Source organism: Mchenga conophoros, linkage group LG20, assembly GCF_057382185.1.
Source record: "Mchenga conophoros isolate Kocher_MC1m ecotype Shallow Benthic linkage group LG20, M_conophoros_male_GT1.1, whole genome shotgun sequence".
NCBI classification, from domain to species: Eukaryota; Metazoa; Chordata; class Actinopteri; order Cichliformes; family Cichlidae; genus Mchenga; species Mchenga conophoros.
Window position 1 is genome coordinate 18570559 of NC_140545.1, and position 26532 is coordinate 18597090.

The window sequence follows — 26532 nt, forward strand, 5'->3', positions numbered from 1 at the left end:
TCCTTGGTCCATGTGTCTACCTGTCCTTGTTGTCAAGTTCGTGTCATGTCTATGTCTCCATGTTTCCTGTTTATTTTAAAAGAGTCTGGTGTTCTTTGTTCATTGTATCTAGTTTCACTTCCCCTGTCCTGTCATTAGGTTCATGTGTCACCTGTTCTTCTTCCTTTCCACTTCTCCTGATCATCCCTGTGGGTATTTAGTCCCTGTGTTTCATTCAGTTTGTGTCGCGTCGTCTGTTACCATTCCTGTCACTCTAGCTATATGTACTGATTCATAGTTTTTCAGTCTCTGTTCTGGTCATGTTCATAGTAATCTGCTCCTGTCATGTTTTCATAGTCTTTCATGTGCCAGTCCAGAATTCTGTTCTTTGCTTTTTCATGTCGTGTTCATAGCTCATAGGTACAGTTCAAGTTAGAGTCTTAGTTTGTCTTAGTCTTTAGCTGTTTCCCAGTTTAGGCTCTTTGTTAAGGTCATTGCCATAGTTTATGTTTGGTTATTTTTGCTTTACTGTTTACTGGCCCCAATAAAGGCTCACTTTGAGTTCAATAAAGGTTTTGCCGCAACTGGGTCCTCCAAACACCCTCCACACGGTCTGCGCCCACTGATTGTGACAACAACAATCAGTTCAATCAATTCAATTCCTAAGACCTGGCGTCCACATATGTGGACATCACATTTTGGGTTATTTAGACCAAAATATTTAATTTTGCTCTACAAGGGCCTGATACCCACTTACAAGGACATTATACTGCTACTGTTCTATCAAAATTTTCAACGAATATCCTCATACAGGGATTGCAGAATTATTAGGCAAATCAGTATTTTGTCCACATCATCCTCTTCATGCATGTTGTCTTACTCCAAGCTGTATAGGCTCGAAAGCCTACTACCAATTAAGCATATTAGGTGATGTGCATCTCTGTAATGAGAAGGGGTGTGGTCTAATGACATCAACACCCTATATCAGGTGTGCATAATTATTAGGCAACGTCCTTTCCTTTGGCAAAATGGGTCAAAAGAAGAACTTGACAGGCTCAGAAAAGTCAAAAATAGTGAGATATCTTGCAGAGGGATGCAGCAGTCTCAAAATTGCAAAGCGTTTCATTCAAAATAGTCAACAGGGTCGCAAGAAGCGTGTGGAAAAACCAAAATAACTGCCCATGAACTGAGAAAAGTCAAGCGTGCATCTACCAAGATGGCACTTGCCACCAGTTTGGCCATATTTCAGAGCTGCAACATCACTGGAGTGCCCAAAAGCACAAGGTGTGCAATACTCAGAGACATGGCCAAGGTAAGAAAGGCTGAAAGACGACCACCGCTGAACAAGACACACAAGCTGAAACGTCAAGACTGGGCCAAGAAATATCTCAAGACTGATTTTTCTAAGGTTTTATGGACTGATGAAATGAGAGTGAGTCTTGATGGGCCAGATGGATGGGCCCGTGGCTGGATTGGTAAAGGGCAGAGAGCTCCAGTCCGACTCAGACGCCAGCAAGGTGGAGGTGGAGTACTGGTTTGGGCTGGTATCATCAAAGATGAGCTTGTGGGGCCTTTTCGGGTTGAGGATGGAGTCAAGCTCAACTCCCAGTCCTACTGCCAGTTTCTAGAAGACACCTTCTTCAAGCAGTGGTACAGGAAGAAGTCTGCATCCTTCAAGAAAAACATGATTTCCATGCAGGACAATGCTCCATCACACGCGTCCAAGTATTCCACAGCATGGCTGGCAAGAAAGGGTATAAAAGAAGAAAAACTAATGACATGGCCACCTTGTTCACCTGATTTATGGGTGGCTGTAGCTCAGGTGGCAGAGCAGGTCAGCCACTAATCAGAAGGTCGGTGGTTCGATCCCAGGCTGCCAAAAACATTCAGCTTTGATATTAATGAGTTTTTTTGGGTTCATTGAGAACATGGTTGTTGTTCAATAATAAAATTATTCCTCAAAAATACAACTTGCCTGATAATTCTGCACTCCCTGTATGTGGTTCTCATTTTTCTTAGGAACAAAAATCAGGTAAAAAAATCTGGTAATTCTTTGTTTTTACATTCATCGGGTCCCAATCAGCCCAAATATCAAAGAGAAATTAAAAATGCATGCCGTGAAAGAGTTCAGGTCTTAGGAGGTTAAAGAATTTTAACTCTGATCCTGGGGGAGCATATATATTAATAAAAGTAATCCGTGTACCCTCCAGGTATCCCTTTACTAGCACAAACCTCCCCTCCTGCTTGATATTAGAATTGCCACACCCCTTTTGGAGCCCCGAGGACAAGAAGGTGAATACTAATTAAATTTCCATTTCCTAAGTTTTTCATGCTCTAGCTGTGATAGGTAGGGTTCCTGTGAAATGCCAACTTCTTTTCCTTCTCTTTTTAATTTTGACATGATTTTGCTTCTTTTAATGTGTTTCCCCAAGACATTTACATTGTATGACACTACTTTGCTTACGAGACTGTATTTTACAACATTATGTGATTTTAAGCTCTGTAAATAACAAGAAATCGAAAAGTACACTCCTGGGGAGAAAAAAACCCAAACAAACAACACGTGTGAAAAAGAACACTATAAGGCAAAAACATACAATCACATTGACTCCCAAGAACAAAAACATTATATTAGTTGTAATTGGTGAGGGAAAAGCTCTTCTATCCACTTGTGGAAGAGTGCCCTCTTTAGCCCAAAGGCCAAAAGCACAATGGTCTGTAGAGTCCAGCTCACTACGCATATGAGTGACCCAACTTTAATCTACTTTTATATGCTCATGTTATGAAATTATCAAAATATATAACTAAAACATCTTTATCAATATAGTCTGTGATCTCAGTTACTCTTAAATCTCTATAGTCCTAAATTTACCTCCAATATGATGCTCCATCTCAAGTAGCCTAATTACCCACAGTCACACTGGTGCCTAAATGCCTGAAGACGCTCCTTGAAGCCCTGCTTTTGGATCATATTTCACTGTTTCTTCTTCGCACTTGTTTGCCAAGTCTGCTGTCTTATTTGGTCCAAGAGTGTAGCCCTGTCTTTCACGTCTACCGATAATCCTCTCTTCATTATATTTGTAGTCTCTTCATGCGCCGTGTTGTACATCACTGCTCCATCACTGTAGTACACTCTCAGCCTGGCCGGGAAAGGGGACTGAAAGCGGATGTTATTGTCCCAAAGCACCTTCTTCGTTGCCACATATTCTCTTCTTCTTCATTGTATCTCCGGAGCATAGTCATTGTCTAAATGTATCCTGGGGCTTGGAAAATAAAGCACCCTAGCCTGCCAAGCCTTCTTGAGAATATCCTCCTTGGTACGATAACTTGCGAATTTCACAACAAATGAGCGTGGCAGGGTTCCGTCCCAGTACTGTCTCAGCAACAGTACTGGGAGCTCTTTCAATCCCCAGCGCGGGGGGAGAAGAGAGACCCAATGTCTTTTCCAAAAAAGTCTCCGATGGAAATGTGTCCTTCCCCTTCCTTCACGACGTATATTCTGAGATTCTTGCGAAATGAACATTACTCTAGATCCATCAGCTTTGTCTCATATCGCTAATTCCATTAGCAACTCCTCCAAAACCTAGATTCAAGTTCTCCACTATGCATCCATCTGCTTCATCAAGTCTTTTGCCGATGTCATTCACATCCTCCCTTATGGCATTAAACTACTCATTTGTGTCTTTTCTGAAAGCACGCAGTTCTTTTAATATCATATCCCTAGTAGGGGGGGAGGTCTTTCACATTAGCATTTGCATCAGGTTGCTGCTCTTCTTCCATATTACTACTAGCTTGGGATGAGGCGTCTTATCCCACTTCTCTACGTTCACTTATGTTCTTTTTCTTGAGTTTTCTGGGCATTTTTGTTTTGGAAAAAGGTATCCAGCACTTACAGTCCAAGTTTTTTAGGTTTCAAGTTAGATAAGTTGGGGAAAAGAGTAATAAAGTTGGGAGTGTTTACTCTACACAGCCATCACTCGGCCCGACAGACCGGAAGTCTCATGGTCTGGCTTTTAACACGCTTTGACCAAAACATTTTGGTTTTAACAGTTGTAGTTGTTGTTTAAGTTGTTTATATTGACCTATGTCGTCTACTTCTATAAATAAATTTGACCTTGACCTTAACCTTCTTATGGCTTCTGACAGTGCTCTTGTGCTTGTGCTTGTCCAGCTAGATCTTGGTACTGGTACTTGCTTTCACTGATCTGTGAAAAGCACAGGGTGCCAGTGGAGGGCCTGCCAGTTCTGGTATTCTATGGGAAATGCCAATTGGGTCCCACAATCTGGCCAGTGAGCCAAGGGGCCATTTCATCAGGCCCTCAGGTCACCCTCATGAAGTCTGTTTCTGATTGTTTTTATCAGAGAAAATTATAACAGTGGTCAACTGGAAGTCATTTTGTGGGGCTCTGACATTGTTTATTCTGTTCTTCCTCAATTATACTTCTTTATGACACAAAACAAAATATTAAAATGACAAACTGGAAATGCATACTTCTTAAACCTCTCCTTTAAGCGATGGATAATTTTAAATCTAGATTTTTAGTAATATGCTTAAGGGAGCACATGCTTGTTGACAACAACTATAATTTTTGCAAAGTCACAGTTAGTACCAGATCATTCTTATTTGCTGTCATTTCATGATTGTCTCAGAAATTGCATATTCATCTGAATCATAGGAACACCATCTTAAACATGAGTGTGGCAGGGGTCTGGTCTGTGGCTCTGCTGCAGTGGAGGGGTGGTGCATTGGAATGGTTTTCATCAGGCTATTTTACCGGAGTGCACACGGCTATTGCTTTGTATTAGTTCTGATGGATTATGCAAGGGGATACCTGGAAGCAGTGCTGCTGCTCACCATTTCTGCAATGAATGTAGCGCAAGCGCTGTTTCAGGTAATCTTGTGATAATGACTGACCAGGGCATGTCGTTCATGTCTCGCACACTGGAAGAGCTGTATGAATTACTGGGCATTAAATCTATTCGGACCAGCATCTACCACTCTCAGACTGATAGGGTGGTGAAGCGGCTGGATAAGACTTTAAAATTCGAAATTTCATTCATGAGGATGAATGCAATTGGGATTGCTGGTTAGACCCTCTGTTGTTTTGGAGTGCAAGAGGTGCCCCAGGCCTTCACAGAATTTTCTCCACGGGGGATGTTGGACCTGATTAAAGTGGAGGAGCCATACAAATATATAGAATAGAATAGAATAATCAAAGTTGAACGCGCATGGGCAGAAATGTTGAGACTGCAAGCAACACAATGCGAGCAAGCGCAAATGCAAAAACTGAGCGAGAGGAGCTGCTATTGTATGAGGTGCCGTAAGGGACATTATTACTGAAACGCTCTCACACACACAACTGAAACGCTCTCACACACACACTACTGAAATTTTAGCTCTCACACACACAACTGAAACGCTCTCACACACACTACTGAAACGCTCTCACACACACTACTGAAATTTTAGCTCTCACACACACAACTGAAACGCTCTCACACACACAACTGAAACGCTCTCTCACACACTACTGAAACGCTCTCACACACACTACTGAAATTTTAGCTCTCACACACACTACTAAAACGCTCTCACGCACACAACTGAAACGCTCTCACGCACACAACTGAAACGCTCTCACGCACACTACTGAAACGCTCTCACGCACACAACTGAAACGCTCTCACACACACTACTGAAATTTTAGCTCTCACACACACTACTGAAACGCTCTCACACACACAACTGAAACGCTCTCACACACACTACTGAAATTTTAGCTCTCACACACACTACTGAAACGCTCTCTCACACACTACTGAAATTTTAGCTCTCACACACACTACTGAAACGCTCTCACACACACAACTGAAACGCTCTCACACACACTACTGAAACGCTCTCACACACACTACTGAAATTTTAGCTCTCACGCACACTACTGAAACGCTCTCACACACACTACTGAAATTTTAGCTCTCACACACACTACTGAAACGCTCTCACACACACAACTGAAACGCTCTCACACACACAACTGAAACGCTCTCACACACACTACTGAAATTTTAGCTCTCACACACACTACTGAAACGCTCTCACACACACTACTGAAATTTTAGCTCTCACACACACTACTGAAAAACCAAGTCATTTGAGTTGAACGGGAAGGCATTTCAGTTAAACAGGAAGGTGTTTCAGTTGAACAGGAAGGCATTTCAGTTAAACAGGAAGGTGTTTCAGTTGAACAGGAAGGCGTTTCAGTTGAACAGGAAGGCATTTCAGTTAAACAGGAAGGCATTTCAGTTAAACAGGAAGGCATTTCAGTTAAACAGGAAGTTAATTCTTGACAAGGAAACTGAAGGAAAAAGTGTTAGATTTCAAACAAACCACTACACAGATGTCTACTCAGCAACCTGTTAGTTAGGGGTGGGTTTTTATAATCGATTTATTGATTAAAATCGATTCTGGCTTGGATACAGGTGGCGCTGTCACTTGGTGTTCGCTCGCTCTGTGGTAGAGTATCACTTCCTGTTCCTGCTCAAACACAGTGGTGTTTCTGAGTAGCTTATTTGCTTAGCGATTTAATTAACAACTTTTAAATACATTCTTCTTTCATAGTATAATCTTCACGTGCTTCCTCCGAAGCACACTTTCTGTGTACTCACTACCTAATTTATAGCCAAAGTATTCACTCACTGTCTCTGTACTGTCTCGCTAGCCTAGCTTAGCTCGTAGCCGACTCATTAGCACCATGGCTACTTCACCTGTCCCTCCTGCACTTTCTTGCTCATTGTGTCAGATGTTTAGTTACTCCTCGGCCTCCTTTAGCAGTAATGATATCTGTAACAAATGTAGCATATTTGCAGCTCTGGAGGCCAGGATTACTGAATTGGAGACTCGGCTTCGCACCCTTCATTCACCCGCAGCTAGCCAGGCCCCTGTAGCTGGTGCAGCCGAAAATAGCGTAGGCCCCGCTAGCTGTTCCCCGGCAGGTCCCAAGCAGCTGGGGAATCAGGGCGGCTGGGTCACGGTGAGGAGGAAGCATAGTCCTAAACAGAAGCCCCAGGTACACCACCAACCCGTTCATGTGTCTAACCGTTTTTCCCCACTCGGCGACACACCCGCCGGGGGTCAAACTCTGGTAATTGGCGATTCTGTTCTCAGACATGTGAAGCTAGAGACACCGGCAACCATAGTCAATTGTCTTCCAGGGGCCAGAGCAGGCGACATTGAAGGAAATTTAAAACTGCTGGCTAAGGGTAAACGTAAATTCAGTAAAATCATAATTCACGTCGGCAGTAATGACACCCGGTTACGCCAATCGGAGGTCACTAAAATCAATATTGAATCGGTGTGCAACTTTGCCAAAACAATGTCGGACTCTGTAGTTTTCTCTGGTCCCCTCCCCAATCAGACCAGGAGTGACATGTTTAGCCGCATGTTCTCCTTAAATTGCTGGCTGTCTGAGTGGTGTCCCAGAAACGATGTGGGCTTCATAGATAATTGGCAAACCTTCTGGAGGAAACCTGGTCTTGTTAGGAGAGACGGCATCCATCCCACTTTGGATGGAGCAGCTCTCATTTCTAGAAATATGGACAAATTTATTAAACCCCCCAAAATATGACTATCCAGAGTTGGGACCAGGAAGCAGAGTTGCAGTCTTACACGCTTCTCTGCAGCTTCTCTCCTCCTGCTACCCCCCCAAAAACCCATCTCCATAGAGACTGTGTCAGCTTCCAAAAAGACAAAAAACAAACTAAAAACCAGCAACAAACAACTTAAACATAAACAATCACAAAGAAAGAACAATACAGTATCCACATCTGAACCAAAGAGTAAAACAGTGAAATGTGGATTATTAAATATTAGGTCTCTCTCCTCCAAGTCTCTGTTAGTACATGACTTAATAATTGATCAACAAATTGATTTACTCTGCCTTACAGAAACCTGGTTGCAGCAGGATGATTATGTTAGTTTAAATGAATCAACACCCCCGAGCCATTCTAACTACCAGAAATCTCGAAGCACAGGCCGAGGGGGCGGTGTGGCAGCAATTTTTCACACCAGCCTATTAATTAATGAAAGACCAAGACAGACTTTTAATTCATTTGAAAGCCTGATGCTTAACATTGTCCACCCCAGCTGTGAAACTCAGAAACCAGTCTTACTTGTTATCATCTATCGTCCACCTGGGCCTTACACAGAGTTTCTGTCTGATTTCTCAGACTTTATATCTAATTTAGTTCTGAGCTCAGATAAAATAATTATTGTGGGTGATTTTAACATCCATGTAGATGCTAAAAATGACAGCCTCAACATGGCATTTAATCTGTTATTAGACTCAATTGGTTTCTCTCAAAATGTAAAAGAACCCACCCACCACTTTAATCACACTCTAGATCTTGTTTTAACATATGGCATAGAAACTGAACATTTAACAGTGTTTCCTGAAAACCCTCTCCTGTCTGATCATTTCCTGATAACATTTACATTTACAATAATTGATTACACAGCGGTGGAGAGTAGACTTTATCAAAGTAGATGTCTTTCTGAAAGCACTGTAACTAAGTTTAAGAATATAATCCACCCACTGTTATCATCTCCAATGCCCTGTACCAACACAGAGCAAAGCAGCTATCTGAACGCTACCCCAACAGAGGTCGATTATCTTGTTAATAATTTCACCTCCTCACTACGTACGACTCTGGATACTGTAGCTCCTGTGAAAACTAAGGCCTCAAATCAGAAGTACCTGACTCCGTGGTATAATTCTGAAACACGTACCCTAAAGCAGATGACTCGTAATCTGGAGAGGAAATGGCGTGTCACAAATCTAGAGGATCATCATTTAGCCTGGAGAAATAGTTTGCTGCTTTATAAGAAAGCCCTCCGCAAAGCCAGAACATCTTACTATTCATCACTGATTGAAGAAAATAAGAACAACCCTAGGTTTCTCTTCAGCACTGTAGCCAGGCTGACAAAAAGTCAGAGCTCTTTTGAGCCAACCATCCCTTTAACGTTAACTAGTAATGACTTCATGAACTTCTTCACAAATAAAATTTTTATCATTAGAGAAAAAATTACCAATAATCATCCCACAGATGTAATATTATCTACAGCTACTCTTAGTACCATTGATATTAAGTTAGACTCTTTTTCTCCAATTGATCTTTCTGAGTTAACTTCAATAATTACTTCCTCCAAACCATCAACGTGTCTTTTAGACCCCATTCCTACAAAACTGCTCAAAGAAGTCCTGCCATTAATTAATTCTTCGATCTTAAATATGATCAACCTATCTCTAATAATCGGCTATGTACCACAGGCCTTCAAGCTGGCTGTAGTTAAACCTTTACTCAAAAAGCCATCTCTAGACCCAGCAGTCTTAGCTAATTATAGGCCAATCTCCAACCTTCCTTTCATATCAAAAATCCTTGAAAGAGTAGTTGTCAAACAGCTAACAGATCATCTGCAGAGGAATGGTTTATTTGAAGAGTTTCAGTCAGGTTTCAGAGCTCAGCACAGCACAGAAACAGCTTTAGTGAAGGTTACAAATGATCTTCTTATGGCCTCTGACAGTGGACTCATCTCTGTGCTTGTCCTGCTAGACCTCAGTGCAGCGTTCGATACTGTTGATCATAATATCCTATTAGAGCGATTAGAACATGCTGTAGGTATTACAAGTACTGCGCTGCAGTGGTTTGTATCATATCTATCTAATAGACTCCAATTTGTGCATGTAAATGGAGAGTCCTCTTCACACACTGAGGTTAATTATGGAGTTCCACAGGGTTCAGTGCTAGGACCAATTCTGTTTACATTATACATGCTTCCCTTAGGCAGTATCATTAGAAAACATAGCATACATTTTCACTGCTATGCAGATGACACCCAGCTCTATCTGTCCATGAAGCCAGATAACACACACCAATTAGTTAAACTGCAGGAATGTCTTAAAGACATAAAGACCTGGATGGCCGCTAACTTTCTGCTTCTTAATTCAGATAAAACTGAGGTTATTGTACTCGGCCCTGAAAATCTTAGAAATATGGTATCTAATCAGATTCTTACTCTGGATGGCATTACCTTGGCCTCCAGTAACGCGGTGAGGAACCTTGGAGTCATTTTTGACCAGGACATGTCCTTCAACGCACATATTAAACAAATATGTAAGACTGCTTTCTTCCATTTGCGCAACATCTCTAAAATTAGAAATATCCTGTCTCAGAGTGACGCTGAAAAACTAGTTCATGCATTTATTACTTCCAGGCTGGACTACTGTAATTCATTATTATCAGGATGTCCAAAAAACTCACTGAAAAGCCTTCAGCTAATCCAAAATGCTGCAGCAAGAGTCCTGACAGGGACTAGAAAGAGAGAGCATATTTCTCCTGTTTTGGCTTCCCTTCATTGGCTTCCTGTTAAATCCAGAATTGAATTCAAAATCCTGCTCCTCACATACAAGGTCTTAAATAATCAGGCCCCATCTTATCTTAATGACCTTGTAGTACCATATCACCCTATTAGAGCGCTCCGCTCTCGCTCTGCAGGCCTACTTGTTGTTCCTAGAGTATTTAAAAGTAGAATGGGAGGGAGAGCCTTCAGTTTTCAGGCCCCTCTTCTGTGGAACCAGCTTCCAGTTTGGATTCGGGAGACAGACACTATCTCTACTTTTAAGATTAGGCTTAAAACTTTCCTTTTTTCTAAAGCATATAGTTAGGGCTGGACCAGGTGACCCTGAATCCTCCCTTTGTTATGCTGCAATAGATGTAGGCTGCCGGGGGATTCCCATGATGCATTGAGTTTTTCCTTTCCAGTCACCTTTCTCACTCACTATGTATTAATAGACCTCTCTGCATTGAATCATATCTGTTATTAACCTCTGTCTCTCTTCCACAGCATGTCTTTATCCTGTCTTCCTTCTCTCACCCCAACCGGTCGCAGCAGATGGCCGCCCCTCCCTGAGCCTGGTTCTGCCGGAGGTTTCTTCCTGTTAAAAGGGAGTTTTTCCTTCCCACTGTCGCCAAAGTGCTTGCTCATAGGGGGTCATATGATTGTTGGGTTTTTCTCTGTATCTATGAAGCGCCTTGAGGCGACTTTTGTTGTGATTTGGCGCTATATAAATAAAATTGAATTGAATTGAATTGAATAACGTGAAATCGATTCATTAAAATCCTGAATCGATTTTTTAATATAAATTTATTTTGCCCGAAATGCCAGAATCTCTGGTGAAACCTCACAAAATTTCAACAACCACCAAACAGCTAAGACAGTAAATGAGAGCAGGTACACACTTCTGCACAAAGACGTAAACACACAGCGCGGACCCGCGGATCAGAATCAGTGAGATGTCGCCTTTCTCACCCGACAGCACGGACACGGTCGGGGCTGAAAGCCGACAGCTCGCTGACTCTGATCTGTCGGCAGGTCCGCGCTTTGTTTTCACGCCGTTTTTGCGCCGATTCTAAAGCTGTTAGTTTTATCTCTCTCCAAACAATATTGACTGAACCAGCAGCAAAAGAAGATCCAAACTGCGCTTCACATAAACATCGTCATGAATTCCCTCACTGTTTTGCTTCCACCACGATAAAATCGCACGTCATGCACAGCCCTCTCTCTCTCTTTCTCTCTCTCTGTACTTCAAGAACAGTTTCCCGTCTAAAAATCTGTTTTCTGCATTATTCGCTTGCTTGTTAGGCACAAGTCTACTGTTGTTTACAGCGCAGTCGGCCGCTGTTTTTTTTTTTTTTTTTTTTTTCATTTTACATACTTCCGAAAAGAAAACCTAATTTCTGCCGTTCAATACTGAATAAATTTAAACTTTTTAAAATTATGCAAAATGCAAAACGTTAGCCGTGTCTCTAATAAAACCGCTGTAACGTCAGAGGTAACGTTCATATGTTGATTAATGGTTTTCTTTCGTTTTTGATGTACTGCAGAATATTTTTTATAAAATCCCAGGCCAGGAAAACCACCTTCATGTTTTTATGTGTTTTATCTTCAGCTACTTTGACACAAAGGCATCTGCTGTGATGCTCACACCTTTGATAAAGTCTTGCGTGTGTCAGCTTCCTTTTTTTAAATACAAAAATATGTAAATGTACTGATCTGAATTATAATATTTCTGACTGTCAAAATTCCCCATAATCAAATCGAATTGAATTGAATCGAATCGTGGAACAAATCGATTCTGGACCTTAGTGAGACAGCTGCATTACTTAACAATATATTAGCCTCAGCATAAGTCAAAATTTAGAATAGCGGGAGACATGCATTATCCTGGTTATTTTTTTGGCATATGTGCTTTTTGTCTTTTTTAGCAAAGAAAAATATCTTAAAATCATCAATAAAACCAGGGAGAGAAGGCTTAGCGTTCCTCCATTTAGCACAATGGATATGATATTTACTCAAAAGTATGATGATGTTAATAATGTCTGAGACATCCAATGCTAGATGATCCATATAAAAAAAATTATGATGTAATTCAAACAGTGGCACATCATTAATATTTAGGGAAATCCAATTTTTTAAGTTGCACCAAATACATTGTGTGATAGGGCATAGGAAAAAAAAAGATGTTCTAGGGTTTCATTTTCATCAGTACAAAAAGAACACTGATCCACCTCAAAGCCAAATCTCTTTTTTTTAGAAATTCTGCCACAGTATTAGTTTTGTTTAAAGTGTGTTTCTTTAACTTTAGGTAGAATAGGCTATTTCATAAATTTTTTGTATGCTTTATCCAGTGTATATGAAATAACTAAATTAGAACCATGCCATGTAACCATTCTGTTGTAACTATGAAATATTTTGTCTTTGAAGAAACTACTAACAAATTTCTTATTGCATTTTTATCAAACAGCTGACATTGCCCTAGCAATAAATTTGGGAGCACTGATGAGAAATTATTGTATATCATAAAAATTTTAATCAAATGAAGCAGAGGCAGTGGGACCAGTTCACAAAATTTGTTATATTCTCTTTGAGAACAGTTTAGACAATATTTTTCTGAAAAGTCTGTGTAACTTAGAATGACACCGTTATCATCCAACAAATCTGTTATGAATATAATATTTTTGTTCAAACCAGTCACTCTTGAAAATTGATTTTTGATTAAGTGTTATTACCCTATTATTCCATAAGGTTGAATTATGGGGAGAAGTTGTGGGTAAATCTCATTTTCCCAAAAATGCAACGTCTGTTTTGGAAAGTTTGATATCTTTATGGGGATTTTATTTGCCACAAAATCACATTTCAAAATAAAGTCTAATCCTGTATACTATTTTATTAAACAAGAATCATGGGATGTGGAGCTAAGTAGAGTCTGGCTGTGACAGACAAGATTTTAACCATTTAATTCTAAGGGTGCCAACCATAAATTCCAATTCTGGAGTTTTGATACCACCTTTATTGTATCCCTTCACAAGCTGAGATCTTTCTATGTAATGGGTTTTATTCCTCCACAAAAATTCGAACACATTTCTATGGTTTTCATGGTATTTATCGTTTTTTTATTTTTATATCATTTACGTGGCGCAAAAAAGGTTGGGGACTGCTGTACTAGCAGGTTGCTGAGTAGAAATCCTTGTAGTGTTTTGAAATATACCACTTTTTCCATCAGTTTCCTTGTCAGGAAACAACTTCCTGTTCAGCGGAAATGCCTCTGGTTTAAGTGGTGTGTGTGAGAGCGTTTCAGTAGTGTGTGTGAGAGCGTTTCAGTAGTGTGTGTGAGAGCGTTTCAGTAGTGTGTGTGAGAGCGTTTCAGTTGTGTGTGTGTGAGAGCTAAAATTTCAGTAGTGTGTGTGAGAGCGTTTCAGTTGTGTGTGTGAGAGCTAAAATTTCAGTAGTGTGTGTGAGAGCGTTTCAGTAGTGTGTGTGAGAGCGTTTCAGTAGTGTGTGTGAGAGCGTTTCAGTAGTGTGTGTGAGAGCGTTTCAGTAGTGTGTGTGAGAGCGTTTCAGTAGTGTGTGTGAGAGCTAAAATTTCAGTAGTGTGTATGAGAGCGTTTCAGTAGTGTGTGTGAGAGCGTTTCAGTAGTGTGTGTGAGAGCTAAAATTTCAGTAGTGTGTGTGAGAGCTAAAATTTCAGTAGTGTGTGTGAGAGCGTTTCAGTAGTGTGTGTGAGAGCGTTTCAGTAGTGTGTGTGAGAGCGTTTCAGTAGTGTGTGTGAGAGCGTTTCAGTAGTGTGTGAGAGAGCTAAAATTTCAGTAGTGTGTATGAGAGCGTTTCAGTAGTGTGTATGAGAGCGTTTCAGTAGTGTGTGTGAGAGCGTTTCAGTAGTGTGTGTGAGAGCTAAAATTTCAGTAGTGTGTGTGAGAGCGTTTCAGTAGTGTGTGTGAGAGCGTTTCAGTAGTGTGTGTGAGAGCGTTTCAGTAGTGTGTGTGAGAGCGTTTCAGTAGTGTGTGTGAGAGCGTTTCAGTAGTGTGTGTGAGAGCTAAAATTTCAGTAGTGTGTGTGAGAGCTAAAATTTCAGTAGTGTGTGTGAGAGCTAAAATTTCAGTAGTGTGTGTGAGAGCTAAAATTTCAGTAGTGTGTGTGAGAGCTAAAATTTCAGTAGTGTGTGTGAGAGCGTTTCAGTAGTGTGTGTGAGAGCGTTTCAGTAGTGTGTGTGAGAGCGTTTCAGTAGTGTGTGTGAGAGCGTTTCAGTTGTGTGTGTGAGAGCATTTCAGTAATAATGTCCCTTACGGCACCTCATACTATTGTGTGTGTGTGTGTGTGTGTGTGTGTATGGATAACAGCAAACACTGAAATACATTTTTTGCACACAGCAATGAATTTTTTCACTCAAATTTAGCTTTTCTTCGCTCAAAAGAAATTTCTCCTCAAAATGCAACACCTGCAAAAATTTTTTATGTGCGCTCAGAATAGTGGCACAAAAATAACGCCGTAGACTCTCCCTATTTTCAGTGACGCAGAGGCTCGAGAGAGTGGCTGAGTACAGAGTTGAGTGGAGAAGCAGCTGAAAAGCTGATCTCCCAACATAAAGAAAAAAAAGGATGTATTGTGCAAATAGAGCACAACAAAACTGTCACCTGAAGCTACATGGGGTCCATTCATTTCACAATGAGATTGAATTTACATGCGGAAGTAAAAGGTATTTGTTGTCTCTTACCTCATCTGTGACCTGACCTCCAAAGGTAACCCAAGTTCCTGCAAAAGAATAAAAACTTTACACTTTCTGTGTGTGTGTGTGTGTGTGTGTGTGTGTGTGTGTGTGTGTGTGTGTGTGTGTGTGTGTGGGGCACATGTTGTAGCAGACCTGGCCTCCAAAGTTCCAGTAACATAAAAATAAAATATCAAAATTTCTGTGTGTGTGTGTGCAAACACATGTTTTAGCAGACATTATGTAATACCTTTTATTTGCTCTAAACATTGGACAAAATTCTGATTGGGGGAACATGTTTAGGCTGTAAATATTACTACAACTTTGAAACATTTTTACATAAAAACAGAGTGTATAAAAGAAGATGACTTGTCCTCCTAAGACAATAAAATTTTGATATTTTATATTTTGATCCAATGGCTCCCAGTTTGTTCATATATACAATGGGTCTTCCTTAAGATACAAATATTTGTTGTAGAATTTTGTTTGGTGTCAGTAAACATTAAACATGCCACACCAAACTAGCAGACAGGGGTGTTCAACTAAAATTTAAAAGGGTCCTGTCAGGGTTCCTGGGTCGGTGACCCAGTGTTTTCAGTTTTGTTAATGTTCAGTTTATTTTGCCACTTCCATGTGCTCACTTCCTGCTTTTCCTGTGTCATTAGCCAGATTATGTTCAGCTGTGTACCCACCGGCCTCTCATTATCATCCTCATCAGTCTGTGTATTTAAGCACTCTGTTTCTACCCGTTTACTGTCGTGTCATTGATGTTACGTTGTCCTTCCCGTGTGTTCCCTCAGTTCAGTCAGCCGTTCAGTTGTCCAGCCAGTCAGTGTCCGTTCACCCTCTGTTCACCCACTCCCTATAATAAACCTTTACCTACCTGCCAGTCCTGCGTTTGGGTTCCTTCTTCCTCGCCTCCACACAACGCCTGACAGAATGACACGACCCGTGCCACGAAGACACGATTGGAACCCAGCGGACTCGGACCTCTACGAGGGGCAGGAGGTAGCGCTCTCCTTGTGTGCGGAAAAGCTCAAGGAGAAACAGCGGCTCTTCACGGAGCGAGAGCACATCTTCGAGGGTACTCGCCTGGCTCTGGGCGGACCTCGGAGACACCGCGTTCTCCCACCTGCTGCCTCACCTGCACCGGAGCATCTGCCGCGGAGAGTGGGCGTTTCGCGCCGCGCTTCGGCGGCTCCCTCTCTCGCGAGTCCGCTCCTCGCTCACACGTCACCTGCCTCATTCACCGGACCTTCAACCTCGCCACGGCACAGCGGCTCCGCCTCCCACCTCGGCTCAACAGAGGTTCCCGTGCCAGAGGCTCGGACGTGTACCCGGCCCGCTTCCTCCTCCCGGAGAAAGCGGCGCACACGCCGCCATAAAATGGACTATTTCCAGCAATTCCCGGTGGTGAGTTCCAGTGACTGTTTTCCACCCTCATTTGACTCTCCACTTAAAACCAATCATAAACCCATCTCTCATTCATGGGATGTTTCCCTCCTGGAGGATTCTGTGGACTGGGAAGATTTGTTCTGCTCTGCTCCCCCAAAGACTGTAAATAGTGGTGGCAGAAGGACCAGCATAATCCCTGAGAAACTTGGCAGATTCACCCACCCAGTCATTATTTCCACCCCTATCAGTCAGCCTACACCCAAACCTGTGCCAGCTCCCAGGACGAGGGCAGCTGTGACCCAGTCTACCTCCACACCTGCTTCTGTTTCTCGGGTGGGGGTGCCTGTCCCAGCGCCCAGGCTGAGGGCAGCCAGAACCCAGCCAGACCTCCCTAGAGGCTTGGAAGAGCTAACCGGTTCACCTGCTACCTCACCACTTCATCCACCTCCTGACCCAGCCTTTCACACCCTCGCACTATCCCTAGTTAGATTAGCTGAACTGTCCCCTGCCCAGGCACCAGCCTTACTAGCCCAAGCTGTAATTTTATCTCCGTCACTAGCTCAGTCTGTAGCTCAGCCATTAGCCACACCAACCTCAGCTCCGTCGTCAGCCTCGCCTACCTCTGTTCATCCCTTAGCATCTCCACTCCAGTCAGTTCCCTCACCTGCTGTTCAGCTTCCACTCCAGTCAGATCCCTCACCTGCTGTTCAGCTTCCACTCCAGTCAGTTCCCTCACCTGCTGTTCAGCTTCCACTCCAGTCAGTACCCTCACCTGCTGTTCAGCCTCCACTCCAGTCAGTTCCCTCACCTGCTGTTCAGCCTTCACTCCAGCCCCCTGTACTTCCGTCTCCTGTCCTCCAGTCCCCTCCAGTCAGTCCGTAGTCCAGTCTGTAGTCCAGTCAGTCCAGTCTTCCCCGGTCCAGTCTGTAGTCCAGTCAGTCCAGTCTGCCCCGGTCCAGTCAGTCCAGTCTGCTCCGGTCCAGTCTGTAGTCCAGTCAGTCCAGTCTGCTCCTGCTCAGTCTGTAGTCCAGTCGCCTCCTGTCTCCCAGTCGCCCGTCTACCATCCTGTTCAGTTCCCAGACCTGCAGCCACAGCACCCAGAGCCAGCTGTGAGCTCTCCCGCTCCTCAGCCAGGGGTTTCCGCACCCGCTGGCCCGGCCGCTCCTCAGCCAGGGGTTTCCGCACCCGCTGGCCCGGCCGCTCCTCAGCCAGAGGCTTCCGCGCCTACTGGCCCTGCCTGTCTCCAGTCAGAGGCTTCCGCGCCTACTGGCCCTGCCTGTCTCCAGCCAGAGGCTTCCGCGCCTACTGGCCCTGCCTGTCTCCAGCCAGAGGCTTCCGCGCCGCCTGGCCCTACCTGTCTCCAGCCAGAGGCTTCCGCGCCTACTGGCCCTGCCTGTCTCCAGCCAGAGGCTTCCGCGCCGCCTGGTCCGGCATCGGACTCAGTCGCTGCCTCGCCTGGTCCGGCCTCGGCCTCTGCTTCGACTGGTCCGGCCTCGGCCTCAGCGTCTGCTTCGCCTGGTCCGGCCTCGGACTCAGCGTCTGCTTCGCCTGGTTCGGCCTCTGCCTCAGCTTCGCCTGGTCCGGCCTCTGCCTCAGCTTCGCCTGGTCCAGCCTCGGCCTCTGCTTCTGCTTCGCCTGGTCAGGCCTCGGCCTCAGCTTCTGCTTCGCCTGGTCCTGCGGCTGCCGCGTCGTCACGTCAGCCATGTTCTGGACGTCGTCATTGCGGCCGCCTTCCTCGCGGCCGCCCACCGGACCTGCTCAGTGGCCGCCGCCGCCTTCCTCGCGGCCACCCACCGGACCTGCTCAGTGGCCGCCGCCGCCTTCCTCGCGGCCGCCCACCGGACCTGCTCAGTGGCCGCCGCCGCCTTCCTCGCGGCCGCCCACCGGACCTGCTCAGTGGCCGCCGCCGCCTTCCTCGCGGCCGCCCACCGGACCTGCTCAGTGGCCGCCGCCGCCTTCCTCGCGGCCGCCCACCGGACCTGCTCAGTGGCCGCCGCCGCTTTCCTCGCGGCCGCCCACCGGACCTGCTCAGTGGCCGCCGCCGCCTTCCTTGCGGCCGCCCACCGGACCGGCTCAGTGGTCGCCACCACCTTCCACTCGGCCGCCCGCTTGAACTGTCTCGTCTCGGCCGCGGGCCACGTGGCCGCCCGCCTGAACTGTCTCGTCTCGGCCGCGGACCACGTGGCCGCCCACCGGTGCTGTCTCGGTGTGGACTCCGTCTGTGGAGACTCTGTGTGCCTCCCAGAGCACTCTGGCATGCACACACAACTTAGGAGAGAGGTTATATCTGCTCTTACTGATATATGGTATAGCAAACACACGTATCGAGGCAAAACAAAACAGGAGCACCAGAAGGCCAAAAGACAAAAAGAAAAACAAAACACGAGTCCCAACCCAAAAAAACCAATGAAACAAAACACACCACAGCCCAAGAAAAATGGAATCCAAAACAGAAGAGTTCAGGGGGCCGGCCCGGGGGCCGACAGCACAGGAGTCCAAACAGTTCAGGGGGCCGACCGTGCGGAAGGCAACGGCGGCGTCGTGGACACAGTTCGGGAGGCCGACCGTGGGGAAGGCAACGGCGACAGCGCTGGTCCGGGGCTGGCCGTGCGGAAGGCAACGGCGGCCGCTCAGGCGATGGCGGTCCGGGGGCCGGCCGCGCGGAAGGCAACGGCGGCCACTCAGGCAAAGAGGGTCCGGGGCCGGCCGCGCGGAAGGCAACGGCGGCCACTCAGGCAAAGAGGGTCCGGGGCCGGCCGTGCGGAAGGCAACGGCGGCCACTCAGGCAAAGAGGGTCCGAAAGAGGTGTAGCAGTGGTCGAGTAGCCGATTTCCACGAGTGTTAAAATGGATGTGTTGGTGGAGTTTGGGTGAGACTTTCTTCAGGTTTCCCTTATTAAAGTCGCCGGCTGCGATAAATGCTGCCTCTGGGTGTGCGGTTTCCTCACTGCTGATCGCGCTGTACAGTTCCCTGAGTGCTCGGTCAGTGTCGGCTTGTGGGGGAATGTAAACAGCCGTAATAATCACTGCTGTAAATTCCCTCGGTAGCCAGAATGGCCTGCACTTAATCATCAGGTACTCCAGGTCCGGTGAGCAGAAGGATTTGACCGGGTGCACGTTCGCATAATCACACCAGCTGTTGTTGATCATGAAACATACACCACCGCCTCTGCTTTTCCCAGTAAGATCCTGTGACCTGTCCGCGCAATGCACGGAGAACCCCGGTAGTTGTATTGCGGAGTCCGGTACCTTGTCCGATAGCCAGGTTTCTGTGAGGCAGATCACGCAGCAGTCCCGCATCTCTCGCTGGAATGAGATCCGTGCCCGAAGCTCGCATAGCTTGTTCTCCAGAGACTGCACATTAGCCAGTAATAAACTGGTCTGGTGGTCTGTTAGTGCGCCGTCTCAGTCGAACCAGAACGCCAGATCTTCTCCCTCTGCGTCGGCGTTTGCGGCCTCCAGGGCCAGAGAACAAAGGCGTCTCAGGTGAGATGAATGGGGGGTCTGCAAACGGAGCGTCCGTGTTGCAAAACTTGTTAGTTATAAGAAAGTCCGTCTTTTATGTCCAGTAAGGTTTGTTGGTCGTACACAAGGAGACATGTACTAGTCGTGAAAAAATAAAGGAAAAGTAAAATTAAACACAGAAAACAGCTGTTGCTTGGGGGAGCTCGCGACGAGGCTGCCATACTCGGCGCCATCTTGTTTCCATATATGCTTAGAGGTGTATAATCGATTGTGTAGTGATAGGATGTGTGATCCTTAATAGTCTGCAAAGGCTTGGTGTGCATTCCAGAGTGTTCTGGCATTCACACCTACATCCTGGGAGCATGGGAAGAGGTCGTACCTTGTCTTATTGTTTTATGGTAGGATAAACCTATCTATATCTGTTTTAGGCTAAGTGCCTTTTGTTTAGATGAACTGCTGGACTTCCAGACCAGCAGATTTAGGGAAGTCTTTATGGGGTCATACACTGACCACACACACTGACCACACACACACACACACACACACACACACACACACACTTACACAACGCACAGGCAAGGTACTCTTTGTGTGTATGTAGACGTCATATGTTAATGAACCTATGTATATTCATGTAACCTCAATAAAAGAGCAGTGTTACGGGGGAGCAGACGAGAGCAAATGGGGTCGAGCGAAGGAACGGCGTTTGTCCAGTTCTCTCCCGTGCACAAGAAACATAAAGAACTTTGCCTATTCGTGTCTTGCTTTGCTGTGTAATTAAATTATATTGAATAGGTTTAAGCTACAAACCTATCATTAATGTCAATACAGAGCATGAGGGAAACAAATTTTTCAAACCAAGGAGGCTCATCATGAGAGACAAATTGGTCTTTTATTTAAAACCCCAGTAGCACATATTCAGGCCAGCATGTCTCAGCTGCCTCTGTCTTAAAGTCAGGGAACAGTTGATGTGTGGCTGATTTTATAGTTGCAAAATCAGCCTCACAGCAACTGCCCTGATGGATATTTAATAGTCACTATGTGGAACTGTCTTCAAAAACGGCGTGAACAAATTAAGGCACGCCGCAATAGGTCAAAATATATAGTAAGACTCAGGCCGCGCTAGCACTCAAGATTTGGTGCCTAAGCAGTTACACTAGGATGAATGTCACAAACTACCAAACACATCTTGTCTTGTGTGTCGCTGATTCCTTGGCATTGTTTGTCTAAATACTGCAACACTTGCTTGTGTGAGCCCGACAAAGCACCCCGTGTGACTTAATGGCTGCAAATATTGGATCTGCTGGGTCCATGACTGGCCAGGTTGTACTGTCATGAGCGAAGTGAGGATGGGCCCAAAGGCAGACACAAAACACAGACTTTTTAAAGTCCTTAAACTAATTTATTTGACAGCAAAGAAAGGCAGACAAAATAAATCCGCTCCTTGATTGTTATATGAGCAAGGTTACACTCTCTGTTGTTAACAAGAATCACAAACCCCCTGGTCTGATCAGTGTGGAAGTCTTTCAAGGATAAGTTTTCATCAGGAGTATCCTGGTGCGTCCTTGATTAAGTGAAGCACATCAAGCTACACTCCTTATATTCCCTTTGACTCCATGCTAGCACTGTTAGCTCATCTATCTTGTTTGCTAGTGACAGAACGTTCCCCAATATAATAGATGGGAGACACAGCTTATACCTCCTTCTCTCTTTAGGCCACCACCGTCTCACTGTCTCCCTCTTCTGTCCTCCGCCCCTGCATCCACAGTATGTTTGTGCTCTCTCGTTTTCTTCGCTACCCTGTTTTACTCGGGCCGCCGAGCCCCTCATTCGGGCTAACGTAGTGACCTCCGGGGTTGCTTTTCAGCGTTTGCTTTTAGAGTTTCCATCGCTGTCTTACCCTAACGGTAACGAAGCACAGGGTTGAGGCGCCGGCTCAACCCCGCGAAACTGTCCGTCGCTCAGGAAGAGTTTGCAGCCATGGAGCGCCTTGGCATTGTACAGCGTTCGAACAGTGCATGGGCCTCTCCGCTTCACATAGTGCCCAAATCGGTCGCTCGGTGGCGGCCATGCGGAGATTTCCGGCGTTGAAATAATGCCACGGAGAATGACCGTTACCCCATCCCCCACATTCAGGATTTTTCGGCCAATCTCGCCGGAACCTCGATTTTTTTCTTAAATTGACTTGGTGCGGGGGTATCACCAGGTTTTGCGCATGCCATTTGGCCTGAAAGGTGCCACCCAGACCTTTCAGCGGCTGATGGACTCCGTTTTGCGCGGGCTGCCGTTCGTTTTTGTTTACCTGGATGATATATTGATGTTGCCCATTTGGGTTGCCTTGTTGGAGCAGCTGGTTTCAGGTCTCTGGCAACCGCTGGCCTTTTTCAGTCGTACGCTCCGGGATGCCGAACGCAAGTACAGTGTTTTTGACAGGGAGTTGCTGGCCCTGCACCTCGCAACACAACATTTTTGTTTTTTCCTCGAGGGTCGCAACTTTACTGCGTACGTTGACCACAAACCTTTGACTTTTGCCATGTCCAAGGTCTCTGACCCATGGAGCGCATGTCAGCAGTGCCAGTTGGTGGCCATTTCAGAGTTTACCACAAACATTCAGCATGTGACTGGTAAGTCCAATCCAGTCGCTGACTGTCTCCCACGCGTGTTGGTTTCTCTGGTGTATGTCGGCATCGACTACGCTGCCATGTCCGCTGAACAACGTGCTGACCCGGACATCCTTGCCCTTCAGTCAACGAAAACGGGCCTCTTGCTGGAGGACACCTCTGTGTGGGACGGCGGTCCACACCTGCTTTGCGATGTCTCCACCAGCCGCCCCCGCTCGGTGGTTCCCCTTTCATGGCGTTGTCGTGTTTTTGACTCGGTGCACGCCCTCTCTCATCCCAGCGTCCGGGCCTCGGTCAAGCTGGTCAGCGCCAGGTTTGTTTGGCCGGGCCTTCGCAAAATGGTGAAATAATGGCCGGCAGCTTGTATCCCATCCCAACACTCGAAAATCAACCGGCACACGCAGGCACCCCTCGAACTATTCCGTGTCCCCGGTAGGCGTTTCGATCACGTTCATGTGGACCTGGTTGGTCCCTTGCTGCAGTCACAGGGTTTCACGCACCTTTTGACTGTGGTGGACCGCACGACCAGGTGGCCGGAGGCGGTACCCCTGTGTCCACGACAGCGGTGACAGTGGCCAGAGCATTTTTGTCAACGTGGGTTTCGCGTTTCGGTCCCCCTGCTGACATTACCTCAGACAGGGCCCCCCAGTTTGTTTCTGAGCTTTGGTCTGCCATGGCTGATGGCCTGGGGGTCAAGGTCCACCGCACCACAGCATACCACCCGCAAGCTAACGGGAAGGCCGTGCTCTGGGCTTCCTTAACAGGTGGCGACTGGGTCGACCGTCTTCCGTGGGTTTTACTGGGATTGAGTAGTGCGGTTAAAGAAGACCTCGGGGTCTCCCTCGGCCAGCCCCTCCGGGTCCCCGGGAAATTCTTACCTGAGAGTAGTGATGGTAAATTTGATTCTTTTTACTGAATCGAGTATTAATGAGTCACTCACCAAAGTGAATCAGATTTTTGAGTCATTTGATTCACTGAGTCAGTTGACCAGAGAGTGCCAAAATTTTACATTTTCACTCAAACTTAATTTGTTTCGCTTTTCATGTAAATCCCACTGCTAAGATGAATGATTAAAAAAAAACCCAAAACTATTTTATAGAGAAAAAAGAGCAAAAACATTTCTAAAATTAAGCAACTTCTACGTCTGTGAAGGTTCTCAGTCATCCAGGTCATCGTAGTCAAAGGAGCTTGCAAAGAAAAGCGTCCAGACGCTTTCCTTTGCAAGCTCCTTTGACATTAAGCAACTTCCTATCAAAATTGCTTAATAAACATTTATTTTGTTTATTTGTATTTTATTAGTATTTTCCTTAAGTGTGTCAAATATATATTTTCTCATCTAAATGTCCACTGCGCTGTGAGCCAGGGGGCGGTAATGCGCCTTAACATTGTTTGCCAACCAAGAAGAATAAGAAGCTGTGAGCCAGGAGGGAGGGGGTGAGTGAGTGATTCGTTCGCTCGCTCTATGATTCAGCACAGGAGGGAGGGGGTGAGTGAGTGATTCGTTCGCTCGCTCTTTGATTCAGCACATGAGGAAGGGGGTTAGTGAGTCCTGAGTGATTGGTTCGCTCATTGATTCAGCACAGGAGGGAGGGGGTTAGTGAGTGAGTGAGTGAGTGATTCGTTCGCTCGCTCTTTGATTCAACACAGGAGGGAGGGGGTGAGCGCGTCCTGAGTGATTCGCTTATGCTTACGATTCAGCACAGGAAGCGAGGGGGTGAGTAGCTCAAATGTGTTGTTAGCATGTTAGCAGCGCGATGCTACTCTGAACCGAGGAGCTATTTTCTTGATTTGAGCTTCTACTCAGGGTTTTTTCTTCCAGTTCAGAGCAGAAATGCTTTTGTTACGAAACTGGCTGTTGTTTTTCCCCCACAATTTTAATTATAAGCTAGATATATTTCTACTAATGGAATTAGTTTGCTAACAGCAACAGGGATGAGTCAGTGAGTCAGTTGGGCTTGTGAATCATGATTCACGAGTCAGTAAAGTGATTCTCAAGTATTGAACGATTCGTTCACGAATCGAACATCACTACATGAGAGCCCCCCCCCCCCCGTGTTTCGATACCTCTATGTTGCCTTTTCGCCCCCCAAGACACTCATTTCCTGTTCCTGGTCCTGTGCACCACTGCCTGCCTGACACTTTTGTTCCGAGGTCGTTGGACTTTGCTCGTTTCGTTTTCGTCAGGCATGATGCCCATAGGACTGTGTCCACCATATGACGGGCCACACAGCGTTCTTAAACTGGGCGAAAAACATTTCTTTTTGGACTTTGGCGGTTGGCAGGAGGGTGTCTCTGTTGACAGACTTAAGCCTGCACATGTTATGCAAGATGATCAGGTGGTCCCGGCCCAGGACCAGACTGCTTCTTACTGAAACCTGGCTTCATGACACTGGAAATATAGAGCTGATTGAAGCATCACCCACCAATTACACTTTTGAACATTGCATCCATAAAAACAAGAGGGGCAATGTGATTTATAACAACAAATTTTTTTATTGTAAAACTTTGCTACTTGAAAATTATCTGAGTTTTAAATATTTAGTTATGTAGATTTAATAATTCTATTTCGTCGATTTATTCTATAACGTCAGTTTCTCCTGCTGTATTACTGCTTACTATATATCATCCTCCCAGACTGAGACACGGCTTCCTGGAAGAAATTGGTGAGCTATTTTTCTCTTTTCATAAATATTTTATTCATCTGTCAAAAACAAATACAAATTGATTTGTCAATAAGCATCATATCAATGACAGCAAAGCTGAATTTATTCATCAGTGAGTTTTCAAAGTGTACACTACTGTAATTATGTGATGAAATGATGGACACATTCTGTAGTACCATTTATCAAATGATTGACCACATTGCCCCTGTCAAAACTATTAATGAATGTGGTTCATCAAAAGCACCCTAGAGAAACAATGTAAAGGTAAACGTGGTAAACAGACACTGCTGGAGATCCTACAGAATGATGCAATAATCATCATCATCATCATCATAAATTAATAAAAAAAAGAAATAATGCACTTTACTTCTCCAACAATGGAATCAAATCAGCCAGACAATCCTACATCTCCCAATTGATCAATAAAATCCAGTCTATTCCATTTTTTTGTCTTCATCCACTGATAAACTGTTTAATGCCTCCAAAAACATACCAACTGAATTTCTTTCAACAAATAGGTGTGATGAATTGGTGTCTTGTGTAATATCTTAGCCTCTCATAGTAATCTATCTAGCACTCCCTCACATAATGATCTAATTACTGCCACAGGCTCAATGCTCACATTCTAACCTGTAAATCCTGAAGAAGCAGTCATTCATCAAGTCTTATACCTCTTTACTCAACCCCATCCCCATCTGTATTTCACTGTTTTAAAAATAATTTCAACAGCTCAACAGTTTTTATTTTTCAATTCGCAATTTTAGTTCTGCACAAATGAAAAATTCAATCAGTTGTGTCAGTCCTCGGTCCATTACATTACACAGTATTACTTATCACTTTCCTCTGATGATAAAAAATCCATCCACAAATTAATAAGCTGCACTAATGACATCAACTGCTGGATGTCTCAACACTTCTTAAAAGTAAGTAGATACAAGATAGAGACGAGACAAAACTTCTACAGTACTTGTTGTTGATCCAAAAAGTCAGAGAAAGAATATCTGTTCATATTTATCACATCAATAAGGTTACCAGAGCTGCTAAAATGTGCTAGCATCACTACAGCCATAGTTTATAAATTGAAAATGGACATACTGAACCGTCATAATTAACATGGTAAAACATTTCTTTTAAAATGATTCACATTTTTATGACTTATCACACAGTATCAAGGGAATACCGGGTATTTTGTCATTTTAAAGAAAACTGAATACAGAATACACCTTAAATTTGTATATGTTCCATATATACCATACTTACCTAATCCAAGGCAGGATACTCTGAGCCCTGATTTACCAAGATTTCTGTT

The 26532-nt window shown here is 44.9% G+C and overlaps 1 protein-coding gene across 4 annotated transcripts in view; it reads right to left on the minus strand.

The window, feature by feature from the left end:
- The window catches only part of LOC146550612 (voltage-gated potassium channel subunit beta-2-like), a 257376-nt gene that overhangs the window by 215662 nt on the left and 15182 nt on the right, over nt 1-26532 (minus strand). For all 4 annotated transcript variants that reach the window (XM_085259375.1, XM_085259376.1, XM_085259373.1 and 1 more), the window contains exons 3-4: nt 26484-26527; nt 15090-15127 (exon numbers count right to left, since the gene is read on the minus strand). In XM_085259375.1, coding sequence (XP_085115501.1) covers nt 15090-15127; nt 26484-26527 — 82 coding nt within the window. The remainder of the gene's footprint in view (nt 1-15089; nt 15128-26483; nt 26528-26532) is intronic.